Source organism: Calliphora vicina, chromosome 1 (assembly GCF_958450345.1).
Source record: "Calliphora vicina chromosome 1, idCalVici1.1, whole genome shotgun sequence".
Classification (NCBI taxonomy): Eukaryota; Metazoa; Arthropoda; class Insecta; order Diptera; family Calliphoridae; genus Calliphora; species Calliphora vicina.
This window is the reverse complement of record NC_088780.1, coordinates 132,533,051-132,560,011: the sequence shown is the minus strand read 5'-3', so window position 1 is coordinate 132,560,011 and position 26,961 is coordinate 132,533,051. Positions and strand designations below refer to the sequence as shown.

General features: G+C 29.7%; 1 protein-coding gene across 3 annotated transcripts in view; it reads left to right on the top strand.

The window, feature by feature from the left end:
* Grik (glutamate ionotropic receptor kainate) overlaps positions 1-26,961 on the top strand; it is a 48,291-nt gene that overhangs the window by 5,120 nt on the left and 16,210 nt on the right. For all 3 annotated transcript variants that reach the window (XM_065508257.1, XM_065508247.1, XM_065508266.1), the window contains exons 2-10: positions 8,092-8,255; positions 9,974-10,199; positions 10,281-10,471; positions 10,551-10,743; positions 11,028-11,185; positions 16,514-16,735; positions 18,025-18,231; positions 25,560-25,644; positions 26,611-26,887. In XM_065508257.1, coding sequence (XP_065364329.1) covers positions 8,092-8,255; positions 9,974-10,199; positions 10,281-10,471; positions 10,551-10,743; positions 11,028-11,185; positions 16,514-16,735; positions 18,025-18,231; positions 25,560-25,644; positions 26,611-26,887 — 1,723 coding nt within the window. The remainder of the gene's footprint in view (positions 1-8,091; positions 8,256-9,973; positions 10,200-10,280; positions 10,472-10,550; positions 10,744-11,027; positions 11,186-16,513; positions 16,736-18,024; positions 18,232-25,559; positions 25,645-26,610; positions 26,888-26,961) is intronic.

Sequence of the window (26,961 nt, the reverse complement as noted above, 5' to 3'; positions counted from 1 at the left end):
ATTGCAGGAATAATTCACTACTAAGAATATCCCACTAAGTCAAATATAACCTGAAAATATTTTACCTAATTCGAGGAATCAATCGATTAGTCATTCAAAGGCGTCTTGATGTGTTTTAGAACTCTACGACATAGAAATGGCACATTGAATACCATTACTGAAAAACTCAAAAAACCGCTAGTGAAATAATCCAAATTGCGTAACCGTTACCATTCCAAATCTTTAAAATCTAAGGAGGCGTGTTCGCCAAAGTACGTTTTTTATATGGTTTCTATAAAGTGTCTAGTAGTTTGTTTGCAACTGTAAACACATGCATCTGCGGGAGTATTTGTTGTTGTCGTATAATTTATATAAACCAGCAGTTCTGTGTGACTGTCCCGAACTAGTTATTTTTTTATCTATCATTTGGGGTCACCTCTAGTTACATAAATACCAACGTGACTAGTTATTTTAAGATGTACATATCTTAATTCCACATAAATTGCAAACAGACTGTCTGATTGCTGGTTCAAAGTAGTCAACGCATGGCATTATCATACGGATTAGTGGTTACTTGATTAGCTACAAGTACTTAACTAGCTATTTCAACATGATAGGCTAAGCGACAATTAACTCTCCAATAGATTACTTCTGTTAGGTGAAATAACTATTTTCTTAAGAGCAGTACAACAAAAAAAACGTTTAAAGTGGCTACACTCTGGATTACTTAGAGACACTAAAGTGACAATTGACTTCACACTATATTACCTGGGATGTATAAATTAACCAATTGACTTTTCTATTTTCTACATAAATACATAAATTGAAGTCAGAAATTGATACTAAGTGATACTTTGTCTAATTGTAAAACTGCTAGGTTATATGTGTTTATATATGTTCATATGTATCTAATAAATCGTACAAGTGCAAGTTTATGTTGCTTTAAAAAATAGGTCAATTTAAATTAAACAGTGTTTGTGTACTTGCATATATTGCACCCTGAAATCAGAGAAAATAAAGACTGAATTGTTTAAATTTTACTAATTACTTCACATTTCTTTATTACAAGATTAGAATTGGAATTTTACAGTGAAACATGCATATTTGAAACTGAATTTGCTGCCGATTTAGTTTTACCCATACACATTTGTACCTAAACTTACGTATTCAATTACTATTATTCAGTATTATAAATTTCCATCATATTCAAATGAATTTTCAGAATTATTTCCACTACACTCAAGCAGTCTCGTAGTTTAAATATTTAGTCTTTCTTGAGCCGTGTGTCCACTACCAAGTTTTCTTGCGGAAGTTGCTTCCAGAAGTGACTTTCAGAAGTTTTTGACGTGTAAACACATATTAAAAGTCGACTTCCAGAAGTCACAGCTTGCAGAAATTACTTGCAGCAATTATGGGGAAACACGTGTTGGTTACTTGCTGGAAGTAACTTGAACGAATTGCTGTGAACTGCAAGTGTCGGTTAAACGGTTTGTGGTATTATCTTCTGTTTTCAGTTTAGTTTTGTGTTTTTTTGAGTTATTTTCCAAATTTATAAAAATGGACAAAAATAAATTTGTTTTGAGTAGTGAAAATCACAATTGGTAATGGAAAAACAATCCAAATGAAACACATACCCAAAATACTGAGCATAAAATTAAAAAACAAAACGTTTTATAATGACATGAAATCTTTTATTTATTTTTTTTTTATTTATAAAAATAAAAATAAAAAAATAATGACATGAAATCATCATTAGACATTCTCAGGAAATGTATCAGCTGCATTGAATCTTCGATTCAAAAAAAAAAGTTTCCACACAATGCGAGCATTGTGTGGAAACTTTTTTTTCTGCAATTTCTTGCAGCAAGTTCATCGTAATAACTTCTACAAACTACTTCTGGAAGCAGACCTCCGAAAGTTTTGATTTGAATGGAAGTTCTTCCGCAGATGACTTGCTAGTAGACATACGGCTTTATACTGTGGTTCTAAATTCATATTTAGGAGTAACAAATTATTTGCTGGCTTATGTATATTGGTTTAAAATCTCTGTATTTCATATTTTTCGAGTTACAGTTGGTTCGAAATATAAAAAAATTCAAATTTAAAAAATATATTTTTTTCAGACAAGATTTTTAAAATTAAATTCAAAATTGAGTGTTTTTCAAAGAAAATTTTAAAAATATTTTGTCTTCAGCATTTTTGAATCAGGTGGAAAACATATACATAACTTTATTATTATTTTATATCTTTTTTTAAAAACAGTTTATCCTTGGAAATTTTTCTGACCCGATCACAAAAACTTCAATTTTTTCCTTTGTTGACTAAAATGTATTTAGTTTAAAAAAAAAAACAGACAGTAAAGACAGGAGCGGAATTCCCGCATTTGTGATCCAAAAATGATTTCGATATCGAAATTATAATAAAACTTACTTTTAAATGAGAAAATTACAATAAATTTTACTTGATATCGAATGCGATAATTTGGCTCCTGTTCATTGCATTATTTTGCATATGCTTACAATCAGTGTTGCCGTTTGGGTTATTTATAACCAAAATTGGTTATTTTTTTTTTCATTTTGGTTACTTTTTTCAAAACATTTAGTTGTAGACAGATTTTTCAATATTTAATGGTGGTGTACTATCAAAAAATTGTTTCGACATCAGTTTGTGTTAATCCTTGCTGTAGGTTTATAATTTTACATGAGAGTTTTCATAAACAAATTATATCTATCGTGATTGGCAATTGATTCCAAAACATAAATAGTAATTGTTTTAAAAGATATTTTTGTGATTTAGGGATATAAATGCGTTCCCAATATTGGTTTAATTACACCAGTGGTGCCGGAAATTTCAATTACATTTTGTACGAGTTGATGAACTCTCAGTACTACGTTAAATTTGTTTTTTTCAGTCAGCGAGTATAATAGTTCTGGTGGATGTTTCTTTTAGCATTATTGAGGATAAATAAAATGTTGTATTCCGAAAATTCAGTTTATTTTTATACCCTACACCACCATAGTCTAACATCCACCTTAAAGTATACCGATCGACTTAGAATTACTTTCTGAGTCGATTAAACGATGTCCGTCCGGCTGGTCTGCTGGCTGGCTGTCCATGTAAACCTTGTGCGCAGAGTACAGGTCGCAATTTTTAAGATATTTTGATACATATTATTGGTACTTGGCTCAAGGACCAAGCCTATTGAAACTGGCTGAAATCGGTCCATTATTTCACCTAGCCCCCATACAAATGTACTTCCGAAATTGGACTTTATCGGTCATAAATGTTTAATTTATGTATGTATCTCCACAAATTCCGTTCCAAATAAGTTTTATATATAAAAAATTCATGTCACCAAATTTTGTTAGGATCGGTCCATAATTAGTCATAGTTCCCATATAGACCCGCTTCCGAAAATCACTTTAACGTGCATAAATCGCTTAAAAATGTTGGTATACACACAAAATTCAACATATTTAACTTTCATATAAACATAAATTACACAACCCAATTTCATGATAATCGGTCCACAATTGGTCAAAGCTCCCATAAGGCCCTCTTCCGAAAATCACTCAAAAATATAAATTATTGAAATTTTAAAAGAAAAATGTTTTTGCTATTTTACTTAGTGTAGGGTATTATATGGTCGGGCTTGACCGATCATTCTTTCTTACTTGTTAATATTTAGCTCAACCTTTGCTATTGGTTTAGATTTTATTAAAAATACTCTAATAAAAACTACCAATGCCGTATACGACAATGATATTTCAATTCAAATATTAAAAATTTTATTAATAATTTATTTTATAAAAATTATAAAATAGTTTTCTTGCTGTAGCCAGTAACGCAAATAAGATAATATGAAAAATGTTCAGCCAAACCACAGCAAAAGTGTAATATTTGAAAATCTATGCCACTATTTGAAAGATATTTCATGTAGAGGTTAAATAAAATGAAGTACATTTTAAAAAAATTAAAAGATTTACATTCAGTAAAAATAATTGTGTAAAATAAAAAAATATCAAAAAAGGCATGTAACCGGAAAAAAAATGTTTACATATTTAAAAAAAAACAAGTAAGAGTGCTATATTCGGCTATGCCGAATCTTATATACCCTTCACCTTTGTTGTGGATGCATTATTATTTTTTATAATTATTATATATGTATGTACATTGCCCACTTTCAGCTTACAGCATCCTAAATTTATCAAGAACACAAAAAACAACAACAACGCCAAACGAAACAGAACACCAAAAGAAAAAACAAAAACAAAATACGCAAGGCAATGAAACCAACACACATCCAAACATACGTTTAATTGTATAAAAAACAACAACAATGCCAAAAGAAACAAAACACAAAAGAAAAACAAAACACGCAAAGCATGCACATTCAAACATACGATTTGTTGATTTTTTGTCAAAAAAACCAACACACAACCAAACAAAAGTTTAGTTGTATAAAAAACAACAACAACGCCAAAAGAAACAAAACACAAAAAAAAAACAAAATACGCAAAGCTTGCACATCCAACAATACGTTTTGTTGCTTTTTTGTCAAAGCATGCAATACATTGTGTTTTTTGATGAAATTTTCAGAGGTTGTCTCGGATTTTTGCTCATATCTCCGTTATTTATGGACGGATTTTGCTGATTTTAAATAGCAAAATTCTCGGGCCTTCAGACGGACATGGCTTAATCGACTCCGCTATCTATAAGGATCCAGAATATATATACTTTATAGGGTCGGAAATGAAAAATGTAGAAATTACAAACGGAATGACAAACTTATATATACCCTTCTCACGAAGCTGAAGGGTATAAAAATTAAAAATTATTTCTGTCGATTTTTTAGAATATTTTGCTATTAAGAATTTATTTTCATAACATTTTAAATGTTGAAATCTTGACATAAAATTTTACTTGAAGTATAAAAACCTGTGTAAAATGTATTAAAAAAAATTAAATTTCATACTTCTGTTCATATTTTTTTTTTTAAAAAGTTAAAAAAAAGTTTTTAACATTTTGGTTATTTTTTTAATCAAACTTGGTTACAAATATTATGAGGTTGTGGCAACACTGCTTAAAATGCACAAGTTTATTCTTCTATATAATAAAATGTATCTTATGTTCTACATACCTACATTCATATACATACACATGTCGTCTTCAACTACAGATTTTCCTCTTTTTTTTTTGTCTATTTGTCTTTTTTTTTCATCTTTCATTCTCTCACTATTAAATGTGCAAACATTAGCATGTTTTTTGTTTATATTTTCGTTGTTGTTGTTTTTGATTCATAATGAGCATCTCAGTGCACCCATATGAGCAATTCCATGTCATCGTACGTGACATTTGTAAGCCTATAGAGAGAAATATATTTTGCAAAAATAAGAGTATCTGAAAATTAATTTGTTCCATTCAGAGGGTACTATATTTAAAAAAAAAAATAATAAGTTCTTTCGAAATATTGTTGTCCAAAATGTCGATCGAAATATGTTTATATCGTACGTGACTTAAAACATAATAAGCTCTAAATACTTTCACATAGTAACATTTTAGTGTTTTATCCGTCCTTCTCAGTCGTGGTTGTCATTCTCGTGGAATTGCCCATATGTATGTGCAGCTAAATACAAAAATAAAAACAAAAACATTCTCTGGGTTTTAAACGTAAACAAAATGACAAATAAGTTTATCAACGAATGACAATTTTATTGTTGTTCCTCTAATTACGATCATATTAAATGTGCTTTTTGAGGTTTTTGTGGAATTTCGTAATGCTAATGGGAATTTCCCTGATAAGTATTTATTTTATCGTATTAATATTAATCATACGCCTCCTAAAGCCCGTTATTTCAACAAATAGATAACTATCAGTGTATAGTAGGGTATTCAATTAATCGGGTTTCTTGTTTAATCGGTTAATCGAGCAAATAATTAATCGGGGTTTAGATTTATTCGGTTAATTTAAAATTATTCGATTAACCGCATAATGTCTATTTTAATTTTAAATTGAAAATAAAACCACGAATTTTGTGTACAAAAACATAAAAAACAGCAAATAAGTATTTGAGATCACTGTTGTAAACATATCGCCTATTTGCTGCAATAACGTCATAACTCAAAATCCGTGTTTTATGAACTGAGTAATACAAAATATGTTCTATAATCTTTCATATAGTTTCATCAGTTTTCAAAAAAGTCATTTATTTTTTGTGTGTGAAAATTCAATAAGTGAGTGAAAATTCAAGGGGATACTTCATGATACTTTTTCATTAATCTAATGGTACTTTTTTGAAATTTCTATAACAATGGACTTAGAAACATGAAATTAAGCATACATGGTCCTAAGTGAGTTAGGATTCTAGGGGTAGACTTTTTGGTACTATTTATGCGAATGGTACTTTTAGTAATTTCTTCAAAAGAATATTCTTTTTTGGATTGTTTTAGATTTTGATTAATTTAATAGTTTCGTTTAGTTATGATAAAAGACTCATTTCAAAAAAAAGTTTCGTCTATATTTGTAAATACAAACAATGTTTCAAATACATGTAAATTAAATATGTCAGTTGTTATACATACTCACTAATCATGTTTATTGGATGTTCAAAAAATATCTAATTTTAATTTGAAATTTGTATTTGAAACGAAAAAATAAATAATAAAAAAAAAATTTTAAAGTGCAAAAAAAAGTAATTTCGGTTAATCGGTTAATCGACACAAATTAATCGGTTTATTTGTTATTTGAAAATCGGCAATTTAAAATTATTCGAACAGTCTAAAATTAATCGGTTAATCGATTGAATACCCTATCGTATAGTCACAGAGGTAAAAATTTTGACGTTTCAAAAAAGCCAAAATCAGTTTCCTAGGGCAGCCCATATGGAAAGAGAAAGGCAGTTTAACACAAATATATAAAAAAGGCAGTTCTGAAAGGACGAGAGAATTACAATATATTTTTTAATTTTTTTATGACCGAGTTATAAAGTAGAATTTTAGAATCTAAACTAAGCATTAAGATTCTGCTAACGAGCGGATTAATTTGAATTGATTTCAATTTCATTTGAGTCAACTTTGCATCTATATGACTTTTCCATGTAAGGCGACGATCGATATGTACTTCGAGGTATTTAACATCCGATTGTTGAATTATTGTTTTGTTATTGATATGAATAGGAGAGCATGATTTTCTAGGCAATTTAAATGTTATATGTGTACATTTTTGCTCGTTGATTTTAATTTTATATTGTTTCAATTTCTTCAGGGTTTTCATGAATGCTTAGAATAGCATATATGACCCTGGATCCCTGGATATTGCCTTGGGAGATTCCAGCTTCAAACTCAATTTGTATATTAAACCATCATGTCATACTTTATCAAATGCTTGAGAATTGTCGATGAAGAGAGCAGAACAATATTGTTGTTTCCTCAAACGCTTTTTAAAAAACATTTGCAAGTCTATTGGTTTTTTCTATAGTACAGTATTTTCTTCTAAATCCAAATTGATGATTTGGAATACAATTGCCAATTAGCATCGACTACAATTTGTTCATGAGTATATTTTCAAATAGCTTTGATAAATTAGACAATATCAGACCAATCGGGGTCTAATAATTTCTCAGGGGGTCAATAAAGTAACAACAGTGGATGAGTGATCTGAAGATAGTTTCAGCTAGGATTCAACTTGAATTACATCACCTTTTGAAATACTTTACAGTATAATTTCAGAGCACTTAGAACCAATTTGTACAAAAATTTTATAAGGATAATCAACATATTTATAGCTACTCAACATTATTCCGGGGAAACGTTTGTATGGGCGCTAGTTGAAAATGGAAAATATCGTTCCATCCAAATAAACTTTATCACACCAAATAAACTTTATCAACATAGAGTATTTAAAGCCTCTTAGAATCTTATCAGAACCCATGTTACAAACGGAATGACAAAACCAATATACCCCCCAATCTTTTTTGATGGTGGGTATAAATAAATGCAACTACTTGCAACAAAGTGCAGTTTGAACTTTAAACATAAAACCAATATTTATCCTTTTAAAAAGTATGTAAACATAATTAATCGTTTAATGTTTTATCTTCATTCTATTTACAGCGCTTTTGTACGAAAACGATAATGCCGACATGGAGAAAATCTTTCAACTTGCCATTGCTAAGGCAAATGAAGAGAATGGCGACTTACGTTTGAATGGTATAACCATTGACATTGAACCGAATAATGCATTTGAGACCTCCAAGAAGTTGTGCAGAATATTAAGGGTAAATAAAATTGTGCAAGTGTTTCGAAGCATCTATGCACTTTTAAGTTTGCAAACGATGCAACAAAGAAAACTCAAAAGATAATCAGAATATTAACAGTGTCGATCAAAACACATTGAACAAATTATTGCTGCTATACTATTTCTATAGGTAAAAAAATTTGCCTTCGTCAAGTAAAATTTTTAAACACGTGCCAGTTTTTTTGTTTCCCATCCGATTTCAAAGATTTGTTTCTTGTAAAAATATGGTGTGCTATTTATCTTTTATAACCATTTCAAACTTGAAATTTTAAAATTTTGCCATACCTTTATAATAAAATCTTTATTTATTAACAAAACTCCATGAAATTTTCAACGTTTTTTAAAATTGTTATTCTAAATAACATTCTAAAATAAATTCCTGAAAATTGGAGCAAAAATACCAAAAATGGTATTTTTTACAATTTTGCCCATGGGGTCTACATTTCCCTGTGGGCTGGGAAAATACTTTGGCGATAATTAGGGAACACATCGTTTTTTGATCCCATCTTTGAGATTTTAGAACATGTGGACCAAAGTTGAAATTTAAAAAAAAAAAAAAATATGTCACATTCCGAAGGGCGAAGGGGCGACATATTTGAAAAAGAAGACATGTTTTTTATACCAAAATATTCTCCGTAAAGATACTTTACAGGAAAATATAAAATTGTTGTATGTTCTTAAAGAAAGTTTATTTTTAATAAAAAAAAAGTTAATTCACCTTTTCGCCCAAAAAATAGCAAAAATCAACTATTTTTTGAATATTTAAATTGAAAATCGTTTATTTTTGGATCAATAATTGATATTGCTCTGAAATCTTTTGTATGTTATTCGTAAAATTGAGTCCATTCGATCTAAAATTACGCCCTATATTTTTAACAAAGCGGACCAAAGTATACCAAAATTTTAAAATTTCAATTTTGAAATGCCTATAACTCGGATATTATGTTTTTTTAAGACCTAGCCCAGCGCTTTCCAAAAATATAAAAATCTTTGAAATCGGATGGGAAACAAAAAAATTGCACGTGCTTAAAAATTTTACATGTAGAAGATAAACTATATTGATCATAGCGCCGCCCCTGGATCATTTGTAGATCCCATTTTAATAACTTAAACTCGAATACTCCTTGGCTACGAACGCGTCAAATTTTATCCCGATCGCACAAGCCGTTTATGAATGCCAGATTTATTTCAAAAAAATTTTGATTCTGCCCCACTGTGCAATGGATATTTCAATATGACAATGACCATGAACACACATCCAAATTGGTGAAGCGGTTTTTAGAAAAGTTTTAATGTTATGCAGTGGCCAACGCAGTCATCCGACCTTAACCCTAATTATGGCAAATAGTAAATAGAAAGATAAATCGGGAATTGGCACATCAAGATACAAACAAACTGTATCAAGCTATAAATGCTGCATGGTCATCTATTCCAATGAAGACAATAGAGAATCTTATTAGTCTTATGCAACAAAATATTACGAGTAGAATGGTCATATGTATTTTTATTTTAATGTGCATTTATTGCTTCTACAATTTTTATTTTCTTTGGAATTGGAAAAAATAACGCGAATTTTGTGCAATATGTTTTCACCGTTACTGTAGACAGATAATTCCTTTTTTCTGTTGTTTCTGCAAAATGAAATAGAAACTTTACAATTTCTTTTTTTTAACTGATTTCTTTTGTTGGTGCTTTTAGCAAAATCTAGTTGCTGTGTTTGGTCCCACAACCAGCATGGCTGCTAAACATGCCATGAGTCTGTGTGATGCCAAAGAGTTGCCCTTCATTGATACGCGATGGGATTTTGGTGCACAATTGCCAACCATTAATCTGCATCCTCATCCTTCACAGTTAGCGGTGGTCTTAAAAGATTTAGTTACAACTTTGGGTTGGGATGGTTGTTTTACCATTATTTATGAATCAGGTGGGTTAAACCAACGCAAACACACACACCCACTAAATACTAATTTAAAACGTTTTATTTTCTTTGTATTGGTATTAACAGGAGAATATCTTTCCACGGTTACTGAACTGTTGCAAATGTATGGCACTTCTGGCCCCGCCATTGTGGTGCGTCGTTACGAGCTTGATTTGAATGGCAACTACCGTAATGTGTTGCGTCGCATTAAAAATTCTGGTGATACATCGTTTGTGGTTGTTGGCTCATTGGCCACTTTGCCAGAGCTCTTTAAGCAGGTGATTAAATAGAATTTTTTGTATAAATGTTTACATGTAGTATATGTTTACTTACATACATATTGTTTTGGTTGTGTAGGCCCAACAGGTGGGCTTAATGACTGGAGCTTATCGCTATATTATTGGTAATTTGGATTTTCAAACTATGGATCTGGAACCTTATCAACATGGTGATACAAATATAACTGGCATACGTCTGGTCTCACCAGAAGCTGAAAATGTTCAAGAAGTTGCCAAAGTTTTATATGAATCGGAGGAACCGTTTCAAAATGGTAAGTTCTAAGAAGAAGGGATGATTATAATTTCATTAGAGTTTTTTAAATATTTGTTATTAAAAGCTCTAAAGAATGATTGAACAAATAAAATAACAAAAAATTAATTAAAAAAACTCTTCACACACTCACTCAATCATTTTAACATAAAATACATATTTATTCCACACTCTATATAACAAACATAAAGTATAATCAAAGAAATATATGTATTTTTTATTTTTATTATTTATTTTCCGTTTCATTTTTCCTTATTTTTTATATTTGATGCTACAACAATTCAGTCTCGTGTCCTTTGACCGTCAACATGGCTCTGGTTTACGATGGCGTACAACTTTTGGCAGAAACATTTAAACATGTCATGTTTAAAGGAGTTCCTTTAAATTGTAACGATGTCAGCTCTTGGGATAAAGGATATACTCTAGTCAATTATATGAAGTCGGTAAGACAATGAAAAATAAAGTTTAAACAAAACGGAAAGGAAAGGAAAATAAAAACGAAATAAGAGTAAATGTTAAACTGTTCCCCAAGTAGTTGGTTGTTAAGATTGTATTTTTTTTATAATCTTTGTCATTCCGTTTTTACATAGTTTCCTTTTATAAAATATGAAATAACAATAAGGGTTCTCATGTAAACGCTTAAATGCCTCAAACTTGAATTTATTGTGCATTTGTTGAATCAGCTGCTTTTGTTTACTTTTCTATATAAATAAAAATCAAATATCGTTCGTTGGTAATTGCATCAGTAGAGAAAGGCCGTACCGATTTAGACAATTTTTTTTTAAAATGTTGGTCATAGCCCAACTTAGGTTTTTACGGAATGAAAAATTGACCACGCCCACTTTTTTCGATTTATCTTAAATTGGAAAACGGCTACATCGATTTGGTTAATTTTTTTACCAAGTCGCAGGACGCCTGGACCGTATTAATTAATTTTTATTTAATGTTCGCAATACATAGTCTGCAAAAGTTTTTACATAAATAAAAATTGTCCACGTCCACTAATACGCCCACTAATTAAATACATCTGCAAAATACATCGCTCTGTGATCAATCATATTTCAGACCAAAATTCGATTACTTATATAAAAACTATTGTGAGTTTTAATTGATAATAACTTGGCCAATAAACGTTTAATCAAGAAAAGGAGCTCGATCTCTGATCACTCATATTTTTTTACAAAAAATCGATTTTTTTATATAAAACCTCAAAATATCTAAATTCGCTAATAACTCGGCCAATAAGCGCTTAATCAAGAAAAGGAGCTCGGTCTGTGATCACGCATTTTTCTTGCAAATTCTGATATAAAATACCAAAATATCAAAATTCTGTAATAACTTGGCCAATAAGCGTTTAATCAAGAAAAGGATCTCGATCTGTGATCACTCATATTTCTGACAAAAAAATCGATTTTTTATATAAAATCTCAAAAAATATCTAAATTCGCTAATAACTTGCCCAATAAGCGTTTAATCAAGAAAAGTGTCTCGGTCTGTGATCACGCATATTTCTGACAAAAAATCGATACTTTTATATAGAAACTCAAAATATCTAAATTCGCTAATAACTTGGCCAATAAGCGTTTAATCAAGAAAAGGAGCTCCATCTTGATCGCTAATATTTCAGACCAAAATTCGATTACTTAAGTACATATGTAAAAACTCAAAACATGTACATACATTGATTTACATATATGTATTCTGTTGTTGCAAGACTTAAGTTTTTGACAACAGACTTATGTTCTTCATCTCTCAGTAACGCATCTACGTATATTTTATTCTATGACCATAAGATTCATTGTACATATTTTAAAATCAAATGTAAATCAAACATAACCCAGGACATGACAACGTCTGTCGGGTCAGCTAGTAAAATATAAATATTTTGTGCATGTGAAAATTGTGTATCTGCGAAAGAGAATGATTGGATTGACATTGTGTATGGAAACATTAACCAACACCTAGAACATAAACAAAATCTTCCAAACTATGTATACCATCATTGTATCAAAGATTTAGTTTTCATTCAACATTTCTAGAATTTAAATTTATACAATTTGAAAAACTTTTTTTTAAAGCTTCTGTTGAATTTATTTTTATTTGACATTTTTATCAAATATATAGAAATTTAATGTATAAACTTGCACAAAATTTAAAAGGTGGGTTCATGAAACAGGTCGCGCAAATTTTGCACAATTGAACAAATAGGAAACTTAAGAGTTTAATATATTGAAAAAAAAAATACATTTTCAACTGAAACAAAATCCTTTCTAAATGGGCAAAATATGAATTTATGTTTTACAAAATACAATACCTAGAACCATCAGATCACTTTAGGATATATATGGTACAAATCTGGAAGATCCTGAAAAACATACGAAGATGCGAAAAACCCCAGCTTATAAATGCGTTTTTTTTAATATGGCACCTTTATAATTTCTAAAATTTGTATTGCCAGGCCTTAAAGAATCCTTGTCGCTATAGCTATGTCCGTCTGTCTGTTCAAATCAACTCGAAGGCCCTAAATAACAGACAAATATGAATATGTTTGGTTCACCAGGAAAGAACGCGAGTTAGAATCTATATATACTTAAAATACTGGAGGAAAATCAGCGAGAAATACCTGAATTTTTTGATCAAAATTAAAAAAGTTTAAATACTGTTTTTTCCCATAATTAAATCAACGATTTTTAAAATCGGTCTTTCAGCATAAACCCATTTTTTACAGCCTACACCACCATAGTGGGGAGTTTAAATATATACCCATCGACTTGGAATCACCTTTCTGAGTTGTGTGCAAAGTACATGTTGAAATTTTGAATATATTTCGACACCAAGGACAAAGCCTATTGAAATTCGTTGATATCTGTTCATTATTTCACAGATTTCACATACAAATATCCTTCCGAAATATACGTATCTTCACAAATCTCAATTCAAATAAGTTTTATATATTCGGAAGTCATTTTACCTAATGTTACGATGATTTTTCCATAATTAGTCATTGCTCCCATATAAGTCCCAATTCCAAAATCACTTCAACGAGCATAAATGTTGATAGCAAAATAAATTTCAACACATCTAACTTAAATACATACTAAATTTTATGACGATCCGTACTTAATTAGTCATAGCTCCCATACAAGGCCCACTTCCGAAAATCACGTTAACATGCACATTTATTTTACAGGTACACAGAAAAACCAGATTTGTAGTAGCAACGGAAATGGTTGCCAATCGAATGATTCGGAATTTTTCGGTTCTATCAACACAAAATCCATATAAATATGGGGGATTTCACGTCAATTGAACAAACTTTTAAAATCGATGTCTTCCGATCGGGATGCTTTCTTTTGAACAAAAAAAAATTTAAAAAAAGGGCCCCTTTTGAAAAAAAAGTTCGATTTTGCCAAAAAAAAAAATCAAAAATTGTATATCTTGAGTTACAAAACATTTATTTTGCTATTCACACTCGCATCCCACTAAGCGACTAAATAGATCTTAAAAGACTAGACCCAGGCTTTCTTTTGAGCAAAAAAAAAAAAAAATTAAAAAAAAGGGCCCATTTTGAAAAAAAAAAAAAGTTCGCTTTTGAAAAAAAAAAAAGTGAAAAATTGCATGTTTTGAGTTACAAAACATTTATTTTGAAAGATATCCCACTCGCATCCCACTAAGCCACCAAATAGGTCTGAAAGGCAAATATCCAAGCTTTCTTTTGAGCAAAAAAAAAAATTAAAAAAGGCTCCATTTTGAAAAAAAAGTCAACAAAGTTTTTGATTTTGCAAAAAAAGTGAAAAATTGCATGTTTTGAGTTACAAAACATTTTTTTTTGATAGATATCAAACTCGCATCCCACTAAGCGACCAAATAGGTCTTCAAGGAAAATATCTAAGCTTTATTTTAAGGAAAAAAAGAGCCCATTTTGAAAAAAAAAGTTAAAAAAGTTTTTGATTTCGGAAAAAAATATTAAAATTTTTTTATTTGTTTTTAAATATTTTTTTTCGAAAGATTGAAGAAATCTATCTAAACTATTTGGAACACATTTAGCTAAGAAGTTACATGGATGAGAAAAATCACATGTTTGGCCAAAATGTAAAATTTTGACATTTTGGTCCAGATCTTGTTGAAAAATTGTGTCTGAATTACTATCCAATAGGTCTAACCTTGGTGTAAATATCATCCCGATCGGAAGACATCGATTTTAAAAGTTGGTTCACTTGACGTGAAATCCCCCATATATATGTAAATGTCTTTGTAAGTTTGTTTGTTTGTTGGTTTATTTGAGCATCACGCCTAAAGGGCTGAACCGATTTTATTGAAATTTGGAACATAGATAGTTTCTTATTTGGAAGCGTCACTATTCTATCTCTTTTTTTAATACTTGGACCAGAAAACCGGTAAACCGGTACATTTAATTCTTAAACAATCAACAGTAAACGGCTGCACCGATTTGATTGAAATTTGGAACATAGATATTCCTTTACTTGGAAACAATAATAGACTATATATTTTTTCTTAACTTGGACCATAAAGGGACAAAATAGGGCAAAATTTGTACCACCCATACAGAGAAAATAGTTATTTTCGAATATCTGCAGAACTAAAATTGTGACTATATTCAAACATTATACGAATCAATTTCGTATCACTGTTTGAAGTTTAACTAAAAATGGGACGAATCGGAATAGGGGGTGTGACACCTCCCATACAAAGTATATAGTTATTTTCAAATATATGGTGAACTATAATAGTGGAAGTCTTGAAATTTAGTCCGAATAGCACCCTTATCATTTTACATGGTTTGGCTGAAAATGGGCGGTATTAAATTAGTGGGCGTGGCACCTACCATACAAAGTAAAGAGTTATTTTCGAATATCTAGAGAACTGTAAATGTGAAAACTTCATATGAGTGCCCCGATAGACTAGACGATAGTGTGCTGGACGATCAATCAAAGGGTTGCGGGTTCGATTCCTGCCAGAGACTCTGGGTGTTTCTGCAGATAAGCAAAACGCTTCGCAGTTTGTGTTTGTTTTTTAAAAAAAAAAAAATCTTATCAGTGCAAGAAGTTAATAAAAAAATGGGACGGATCGGAACTCGGGGTGAGTCACCTCCCATACAAAGTAATTAGTTATTTCTAAATATCTTGATATCTATAATTACAAGATTCTTCCAACTTTGTCCGAATAGCTTTCATATCATTGTAAGGAGTCTGACTAAAAAGAAGCTTCAAGATTTTTTAAAATCACAGGATATTTTTTATACCTTCAACGGCATAGTATGCAATTAATCACAAACAGAAATTCCGGTATTAATTATATTCATTTATTTGCTTATAAAATATTTTCATATTTTTTTTATATTTTACTTCGACAGGGGTAACGAAGCGCACCGGGTCAAGCTAGTCAGTTGATAATGAAGAATTTCGGTTGAAGCAACTAAACTTTTGTTAACCCTTCTCAAAATTTTGTAGCCACAAATGTAAAATTCCCTCACTAAGGCATAATCATTCGATTGGCAACAAATTTGGTTGCTACTACGAATCTGTTTTCTCTGTGTTCTAATATTGAAATAAGTTTTAATCCAAATATGTTTTATGTGCACAGATATCATGCTACACATTTTTTTGGTGATAGCTCCATAATTTGCTTATATATTCGTTGTGGTTTCGTACTTGTTTATTTTGACATACTGAGCAAAAATTTATTTTATTACAATTTATGCTGAAAGGTATATAAGTCTTAGTATCACGCTAATATCTTTACTTTTACAGTTAAATATGGCTGGTCTTACGGGCGAAATAAAATTTGATTATGAAGGCCTGAGAACGGAATTTTTGCTGGAAATTGTTGAGTTGACTGTTTCGGGAATGCAAAGAATTGGCACTTGGAAAAGCGACGAAGGCATAACTATAGATCGTCCAGCAACGGTTGTATCCATGGATCTCGATCAGCGTTCGTTGGTCAACAAGAGCTTTGTGGTGATAACAGCTATAGTAAGTATACGTTTCAATTATAATATTTGGAATCGCATAACAACTTATCAAAAAAAAAATTGAAAATTATAAAAAAATGTCACAAGTCAAACCAGTTATTTTAATTTGTTATCAAGCGCAATTCTCGAAGGTTTCTCAAACCTGATTTGCATATCCATTATTTGGACTTTAAAAGGCCCTGTTATTTGTCTTTTTGATTAACAATATATTTTCACATATATTTACTGAAATCACATATGTATGTAAATCTCTAAGCTTTTTATAAATATAATTCAGATAAGTTTTTTAAAAAAAAAACACATACGCCATTAGACATTAAAGTTATTTCTAAAATTTGAGAATTATTTTCATATGTTATTTAAATCGTTTGAATTTTATTTGCAATACGCATTTGAAATGCATTTGCGAATAAGGTTTTGAGAAATGTTCTAGAATTAAGCTGTTCTAAAATTGAGAATAAACTTCCATTTTTGGTATTCCCAAGTGTTTATCAAATAATTTTCAAACATTTGAGAAACGGTTTGATTTCAAATCATACTCAATTTGAGATCAAATATAAATTTTTGCTGTGCACTAATTTTATTTGCAGTACACATTTGAAATGAATTTGCGAATATGAGTTTGAGAAATGTTAGAGAATTAACCTATTCTAAAATTGAGAATAAACATCCATTTTTATATACCCAAGTGTTTATCAAATAATTTTCAAACATTTGAGAAAATGTTTGATTACAAATCCTTCTCAATTTGAGATTATTACTAAATGTTTGCTATGTTCTTGATTTAAACGAATAGAGACCGACCAAATATCAGATTTCGGATTAGGCCGATATTGAATCGATTACGGAATTTTAGAAGAGAAACCAGTTTTGAGTATGATTGATTTGAGAATAAAATTTAATGTAAAATTTTCGTTTTTTCAAAAATCTAAACTTCAAATTAGTATCAAATAGAAATGTTAAATTTCAACATTTGTTTATTGTACGTTTGAGAAAACTTTGATAATTATGTTTGAAATTTTTTTAATAAATATATTTTTAGCCATTAAAAAGGTTTTAAATATTCTCCATAAGTTATAAACATAAAGCAATGGGATTTTTTTTTATTCCAAAAAAACATCAAATTGATTACAAATATGAAGTTTTAATTTTTGATTAGGCTTGATTAACCTTTGAGAATTATATTTGTTATGTTATGTTTTTCAAACGTTAGATTTTGTATTTGTTTACCGTCACTAAAGTAATCTGATGCAGTACAAAATATTAATATTAAATAACTTATCCTTGCAGAGCGAACCCTACGGCATGCTGAAAGATGTACCCAACAAACTCGAAGGCAATGATCAATTTGAAGGATTTGGCATAGAACTTATTGAAGAGTTGGGCAAAAAATTAGGTTTCTCTTACACCTTTCGTTTGCAAGAGGATGGCAAATATGGCAATTTAGATTCAAAAACTAACTCATGGAATGGCATGATTCTGGAAATTATGGAGGGGGTAAGTATTTTGTACTACACACATATTTTAGCTCTTAAATTATTTTATATTCAACAGTCCCTCTTAAATGTTCACTAAGCCCTTTTTTTATCCCCCAAATTAATGCAAAAGTTATGTCCATATTATTTGTATACTCCACCACAAATTTTAATTGGATTTGGTTGCATTAACTTGCGGATTTCGTTCTTTTGCTCTACCACTTAACGTTCATGTTTCTTTTCATAATTTCGTTGGATATTTGCAAGTTTATTTGTTCTTTATATGGGGGTGTGTTTGTGGAAAAACTGTAACGATAATGATGTATGGTTTTAATGCGATTCTATTTTAGTTGTTGTATTATTTTTCTCATTTATTTTCATTTTTATTTAAAATTTCTTTGTTAGAATTCTGTGAATTTATTATGCAAATGATTTTGTATTCATAATACTCGTATTACTAGTTTTTTATTGTAATCGTATGTACTCCTCTATTTTCTTTAGACATGCTAAATATTGAAGAGGGTTTTAAACATGGTCATATTAATGTTGCAGGAACGTTTTTATATATAAAAATATATACATATGGGGAGCATTTCATGTCAAGTGAACCAACTTTTGAAATCTATGTCTTCGGATCGGGATGAAATTTGTACGAAGGTTAGTTCTATTGGATAGTAACCCAGACACAATTTTTCAACAAGATCGGTCGAGAAGTCTCTGAATTTGACATTTTGGCCAAGAAGGGTTTTATTCTTATCCATGTAACTTATCTATTGTTCTTGGCTATGTCCCAAATAGTTTAGATAGCTCTTTCTTCAATCTTTCGAAAAATAAAATTTTAATATTTTTTTCCGAAATCAAATACTTTTTTGACTTTTTTTTCAAAATGGGCCCTTTTTTTCTTCAAATTAAGCTTAGATATTTTCCTATGAGACCTAATTGGTCGCTTAGTGGGATGCGAGTGGGATATCTATCAAAATAAATATTTTGTAACTCAAGAAATACAATTTTTGAATTTTTTTTAAAAATAGAAATGTTTTTCCAATATGGGCCCTTTTTTAAAAATTTTTTTTGCTCCAATGAAAGTTTAGGTCCATTCCATTAAGATATTTTCGCTTAGTGTGATTCGAGTGGGATATCTATCAAAATAAATATTTGTAACTCAAGAAATATAATTTTTGAATTTTTTTAAAAATTTTTTTTGCTCAAAAGTAATCTTACGTCTTTTCCTTTAATACCTATTTTGTCGCTTAGTGGGATGTGAGTGGGATATCTATCAAAATAAATATTTTATAACTCAAGACATACATACAAGGAAAATATCTAATCTTTATTTTAAGAAAAAAAGGGCCCATTTTGAAAAAAAGTCAAACAAGTTTTTGATTTTTAAATATTTTTTTTCGAAAGATTGAAGAAAGACCTATCTAAACACATTTAGTTAAGAACAATAGGTAATAAGATACATGAATAAGAAAAAAAACCTTCTTGGCCAAAAAGTCTAACTCAGAGAGTTCTCGACCGATCTTGTTGAAAAATTGTGTCTGAGTTACTATCCAATAGAACTAACCTTGGTGCAAATTTCATACCGATTGGAAGATATCGATTTCAAAAGTTGGTTCACTTGACATGAAATGCCCCATATATATAGAATATTTATAAATGCATTATTTTTACCCTACTTTAGGTCATAGTACATACATACATACATATAAATTGGAAATTATTTTCATTTCAATACTAATCTAATTTCTCCAAATAGTACAAGTACTCCAAATAACTGCCTAGAAGTCAAATTAAAATATTTAAAATTAAACACATTGGGTTCAAAGTGGTGCTTAATTGAAATTTGTGAATTACAGATAAAATTCTACATCGCTATGTGAAATTTCAACCATCTTAGTAGTTTCAAATTAAATAAAAATAGGGCCCAGTTGGCTCAAATTTTCCGTAAATACTCTCCGTTGAAATGTTTTTTGGTATTGAAAATGTTCAATATCGGTACATGATTTCACCTAGCCCGCTGTGCGCAGCAATACTGTTTGAGCAGACATGTTGATAATGCAGCAATCCTGATAAAATTTTGCGCAAAGTACTCTAAAAATATTTTTCCTATCCCCCCCATACAAGGCCACTCAGAAAATTACTTGAATTTTCATAATTGTCTTCAAATTAATTGTATAACTTAAAAATCTTAATAACTAATATGTAATTCCATATCATCGTACGTGACATTTGAACACCTATAGAGTAGATTTTGCAAATATAAGAGTATCTGATATATAATTTTGTCTTCATGTTCCATTCAGAGGGTACTATATTAAAAAAATAAAATAATAAGTTATTTCAAATATTGAGCGAAATAAGGGTATATCGTACGTGACATAAAAAGGAAGTAATTTTGAGGTACATGCAGAAATATGCGAAAATTTGCGAATCGTCAGAGGCGTTATGTTTTCTTTTAACTTCTTACACTAAACCAAATATTTTTCGTCATATTTAAATAAAAATAATCTTTTGATGATTTTATAATAAATACAATTAAACTAATTTGTCTAGTTATATATAGTTTATACAATTTTAATAATATTAATACAAAATACAATTTCATTTTTAAATTTTTTAAATAACACCTGATATCGAGCCCTTAGCGCCAAATTATCGTAAGCGACAAAACTCAAATTTTACAGGAGAAGGCATTTTTTGATTATTTTGAAATTTATACATTGAATTAAAAAAGTTATGATGCGATATAATATAATTTCGTTCAAGCTATTTGTCTACTTTTCAAAAATATTTATAACTTTTGACAATTCAAAAATTCATGGAATACTTTATGGAAAAATATGACAAAAAATGTTTTTTATTGAATTTTTGCATAGATACAAATTTTTCGAATTGAAATTAAATTTTTATTTATAAATAGTTTTTAATGAAATTTCACAGTTATGTAGATTTTTCTATTTAAAATGGAAAAATAAAAACGAATTTTGAAATTTATTATCAGCAATCCCGCAATTCTCAAAAAAGTGTTGAAAAATTCCAAAAATGGTAATTTTTAGTTTTTTGGCTATAATATCCATACCAGGGTCGGGGTTATCGAGACCCTTTACAAAATAATTAGAAACATATTGAGGCACCTATAATCGGTTACTATACTTTGATATATTGAATATGCGATTTGAGAATTTTTGCCCTAAAGATTAATTTTACATAAAAAATAGGTGTTTTTTGAAAGGACCTGGTCCCCTCGGTAACAACAATTTTGAAATTGGTTTTCCTTTAAAATATTTTATGAAAACTAAGCTTTCAGAAAGTAGAAATTCCTTATACATTCTCTTAGAAATTTTTTGCGATAACTTAAAAAGAAAAAAAGTTATTTTTTCAAAAAAAAATAGCGAAAAATCGCCTTTTAAAATTTTTTTAAATTCAAATGCATATAACTTTGGACTTAGTCATTATTTTTAAACACATACATGTGTTTTTAGTCCAATAAAAGAAAACTGGAGAAAATCGGGAAGTATTTGGATACGCTGTTATCAAAAAACTGGAGTAAGGTGGGTAAAAATGTTGAAAATTTAATTTTCAAATGCGAATATCTCCTAAGCTATAATAGATAATTGATAGCTACGACTAGGTTTTTTGTAGTGCTCGATGAGAAGACTCTATATGTGTAAATGAAATCAGAACTCAAACCAAGAAATAATATCGTTTTAAAAATGTAACATACCCGAGGGTTCCTACTTTGAGGGATCTTGGTCGCGCTCCTGGTGGGCCCATGAGGTCCACGTTCAAAACTTAAACTCGACAACACTTCTTCTTTGCGCATGTGAAATTTCATTCAAACCAATCTAACCATTTAGAAGTTACAGATTTATTTCCCTCTTTTTTTTCTATACCACTGTGTGTCGCTTACGATAAAATTTGTTTACTGTAAAATGTAAACATTGACTTACGATAAAATCTTACCCCCTATAATTTTGAAGTTATTAACAATTTTGATATTCTGAGAACGCTAAAACATCAGTCGGTCCATAAAATTTTAATTTTAGCAATAAAAAAAATTTAGAAAATTTCGCTTACGATAATTTGGCGCTAAGGGCTCGATATAAAGAAAGCTAAAATATCAGTCGGTCCATAAAATTTTAATTTCTGCAATAAAACAAACATTTTAAAAATGTCGCTTACGATAAAAAAAGGGCTCGATATATGCTCTGATTTGCTATTTAATTTATTGATTTGTCTCTTTTCGTTTTTGTGAATAAAGTACATTCCCAGCAAAAACTTTGTAATAACTTACAATTACTCAATAACTTGCTTTTCAAATACTTTTATATAACGTATGTATTACATAGAAGTGGTTGTATAATGACTTATTTATCAACTGTTATATAACTGCTTACTTTCTCATTTTCATAAGCATATTCTGTTTTTACTGATAACGGCTTGTGAGATCTAACTACCAATAAATTATTTTAGTCATTACTTTTAACTAGTTTTAGTGATATTAAAGTAATAACATATGGGCATTTCCAAAGAATTCGATTGCATTTTGGTAGCTCTATGTTTAGTGCAAAAGATGGATTCCATGGACTTTAAGTTTTTATTTCGATAGTTATAAATATGTGGTCAACTTTAGCTGACAGTAGTGAAATGTAAAAATCTGCATAATGGAACGGAATATTTAAAAGCGGTTAATTTATTTTAAAAGTGTATTAATATGGGTCTCTATCCGGTATTTCCACAATAAAATATCTCTATTGGTTTTAGTTTAATTGGCCTTAAGTACCGGTATCGAAAGTACGGGTCGCGAACGTACGATTTTTCCATATGATTTTTTATTATTATCACCATGCTTTTTCCTACTTGGCAATGAAAATTCTTGCTGCAATTTTTCCTTAAAATAAAAATCCACTAAAAGGCAAAATACTTTATTTCTCAAGCTTTTTTATTCAAATAGTACGGTTTCTCTGAATTAATCGCTACTTTGGACACTGTGCATTAAAATTGTATTCGGTAATGTATTTTAAATGCATATTGTACACTTTTTTTTAATTTAGATAGTTTTAACTTATCTTAACTCATTTAATATTCGTTGCAAACCAATACATCACTATTAAATACCAAGTTCATATAAAATCTTTTTTTTGTATTATCTTTATTTTTTTATGATTAATTTCAAACAAAACATCCAAAGTGCAAGAAGAGAAAGAGAAAAATAGTATAATGTCTTTTGCTTTTATAACGTTTTAGTACATAAATTTTAATGCAACATACTCATAACTACATGCAACAGAAACTTTTTACTGTGCTTTGATTTATTGTATTTTGAGTGGAATACGAACGAGCACAATAAAAACACCAGTGTTGAAGTTTTTTGTTTTTTTTTGTTTTTGTATTAAAAATTTTCTTATTTTGCATTTAAGACTTATTACATTATGTATAATAAACTATTTAAAAAGCATTCACAAGAGTAGTTCTTGGTTTGGAAATATTAAAATGAAATGTAAATGGTTTCAGCATTTAAAGAGATTTGCATAAACAAATATAAGTACTTTATTAATGAAAATGGAAACTTTTATGGAAAAATATAGCGTAACAATTCGACTGAATTAAATTCTGTGAAGAAAATGTCGTTAGTGAAACTGTAATATGATTCACTATTGACTTTGTCACCAGTACCACTGTCTAATTATACCCCAGACAACGTTTTGTGCTGTAGACATTTAACATGTATGTACTACTGACTTCGGAACTATAGACTGTGTAAGTAGTTCATTGGAACCAGATATTCACCTGTACATTTTATTAATACCAGTCCACAGTTTTGAAACATTCTACTAGATTTCAACATTAATAAAATTGGGAAAAAACTCTAGAAACCAAACAGAAGAAGCATAATTTTTCAGCTGTCAAACATCTTTCTATCCATAAACGGCAAAGTAAAAAGTGTAGACTCTTTGTCGACAATGTCACCAATTTATTCGACAAAAGAGAATATTATACTTTAGGGTTAGTATAAATAGATGAACATTAATTGTGTGGTTCCAGAATTATGGAGATTTACGTGAAAAAAGTTACACAAATCTCTTAAGCCAAATAAAATGATACTCATATATACATGTACATTAGAGTGACAGCCGATTTTTTTTATATTTCAAAGAGTGCCGGGTGGAATATTGTGACACTAGGCCTAAATGTTAAGTGCTGAAAATTTGAGCCAAATCGGGCAACGATTTCTGGACGCGCATCGAGGTCAAAGTTCAGATTCATAATATTATAGTCCTTGTAATTTTAAATATGTTCTGAAAGTTTTACTAAAATCGGAAAACGATAACCTTTGAATCGTGAAGGTCAAATGTAAAATTTTTATATATTTGGAATTTCTAATGAAAATATAGCGAAATGTTATATATTTTTGGGCCGATTTTCATGAAGCTTGAGGAAAATATATATTGGGGTCTAGCATTTACAACAACGGTGCAAAAATGGATTTTAACCTTTAAGAGGACTTGGGGTCAAAATGGTTGTGTTTAACGGTATCCTACGGAGATAAAACCTCATATACAAGTAAATATGGACATATTTTAAGTAAAAATGAGCTTTTATTTCAATTTTTCTCGTAATATCTTAATTTTTTTCCTAAATTTTTTGTTCAAGTGGCCTGAAACACGTTAATGGTCTGGCGAATTTGTAATAACTTTAAAATTTTGTCAGTTATATCTCATTACAACGATAATTACGTACATATTTCGGTTATTTTGCATTCAATTGCAAAAGTATTTATTTAGCAGCAAAATTTTTTCAAAAACTGAAAAATTTGCATTTTTCTCTAATTTTGGCGATAATACAGTTTTTGGGTCATTTTGAACCAAAGGAGATACAGGGTTAATTTCCAAAATTTTGTTTTTTAATGTAATATTCATTAATATAAATAAATCTACATATTTCTAGAAAACAATGCAGAAAGTTAACGAGTTTCACCTATTTATTCCATATTAATAGTAAAATTTTGCATATATCTGAACTTTGACCTCGATGCGCGTCCAGAAATCATTGCCCGATTTGGCTCAAATTTTCAGAACTTAACATTTAGGCCTAGTGTCACAATATTCCACCCGACACTCTTCAAAATTCTAACAAAAATTTTTTTCCATACAACTGATTGTCACTCTAATGTACATATTTATAATTTCTGATGATCTGGCCTAAGCAACCAGTGAAAAGTGCATAGGAACTAGCTTATCCCCTAATACTAAACATCAGAGAATTTATCAGTAATTAAATTGGGAATTTAGAACATAAGAACTAAATCTTATTAAAAAATTAAGTTTTTATTTACTTATTTTCTAGCGTGCTGATTTGGGTATAACCGATTTAACCATGACATCGGATCGTGAAAGTGCTGTAGATTTTACTATACCATTTATGAATCTTGGTAAGTTATTGTACAACAAAGCAAAAGTACATCTGCTTATGCTACTTTTGAATGGTTTAAGTACACGCATAGAAAAAACATGGTTTTGGTAAACATAATCTAAGAACAACATATTATGATAAGATTTATGATTGTGGTCCAAACATATTATGATCGTTATTATTATCATAAAATATTATAATATGTTCTGAAATAATCATATTATGATAAAAAACAATCATAATATGAACCAAAGTAATCATATTTATTACCCAATTAAATCATATTATGAGTTTATTGAATAAACTGAAAAAATATAAAGTTATTTCAAAAATGGAGGAGGTTGCACAACATATATTCGAGTAACTAAAAAACAGTTCACTTTATTGAATACGCTTAAAAAATTCCGCTATAAAATTATCTTTAAGTAAAGCTTAACATGTTTTTAATCTTCGCAGTTTTTTGGGTCCCGATTCCCGGGAATCAAAAAAGGTAGGGAAATTAAAAACCCTACTTGTAATTCATTGTGAATATGTAGTGAGCAAGAAAAATGGACGATAATAGGAAGACAATTTACAGGACCATTATTGTGATTGTTTGCATTGTTACTAAAAATAGAACAGTAAAAAGTACTAACAAAATAACAAAGCTTTTCCAAGTGTAAATATTTCAACTGAGAAGCCAAGGAAAATGAACCTATACATATGCAACTGCATTTGTGTCAGCCTATAAGTAACATTGCCTTATTATGAAAAAATGATAATGACAGTGACAGACGATGATTATGATGATGGTAATAATGCATAAGTTATGTACAACATTCTACATATTCTGCTCATTATTTAGGAAGGTGATGTTAACAACAGTGTCACTAGTACAGCTACATGTTGACAGCAGCTGCATATGGTTTGCATATTAAATTATCATGTTTATAAACCTTTATGATGTGCATACATTTATATTTCTCTGTGTAATCTTTCATTTTAGGCATTGCAATCTTATTTCGCAAACCCATGAAAGAACCACCCAAACTCTTCTCCTTCATGTCACCATTTTCGGGTGAAGTATGGCTGTGGTTGGGTCTAGCTTATGTGGCCGTATCTTTGAGTATGTTTATATTGGGCCGTATATCACCACCCGAATGGGATAATCCCTACCCCTGCATAGAAGAGCCAACTGAACTTGAGAACCAATTTACTTTTATTAATTGCTTTTGGTATGCCATTGGTACGCTTTTGCAACAAGGTTCGGAATTAGCACCAAAGTAAGTAGAGATCAGGTGGTGTCTGGTTTTTAAAGTGTTTGTTTTTAGCATGTCAGTGTATGTGATGGTATTAA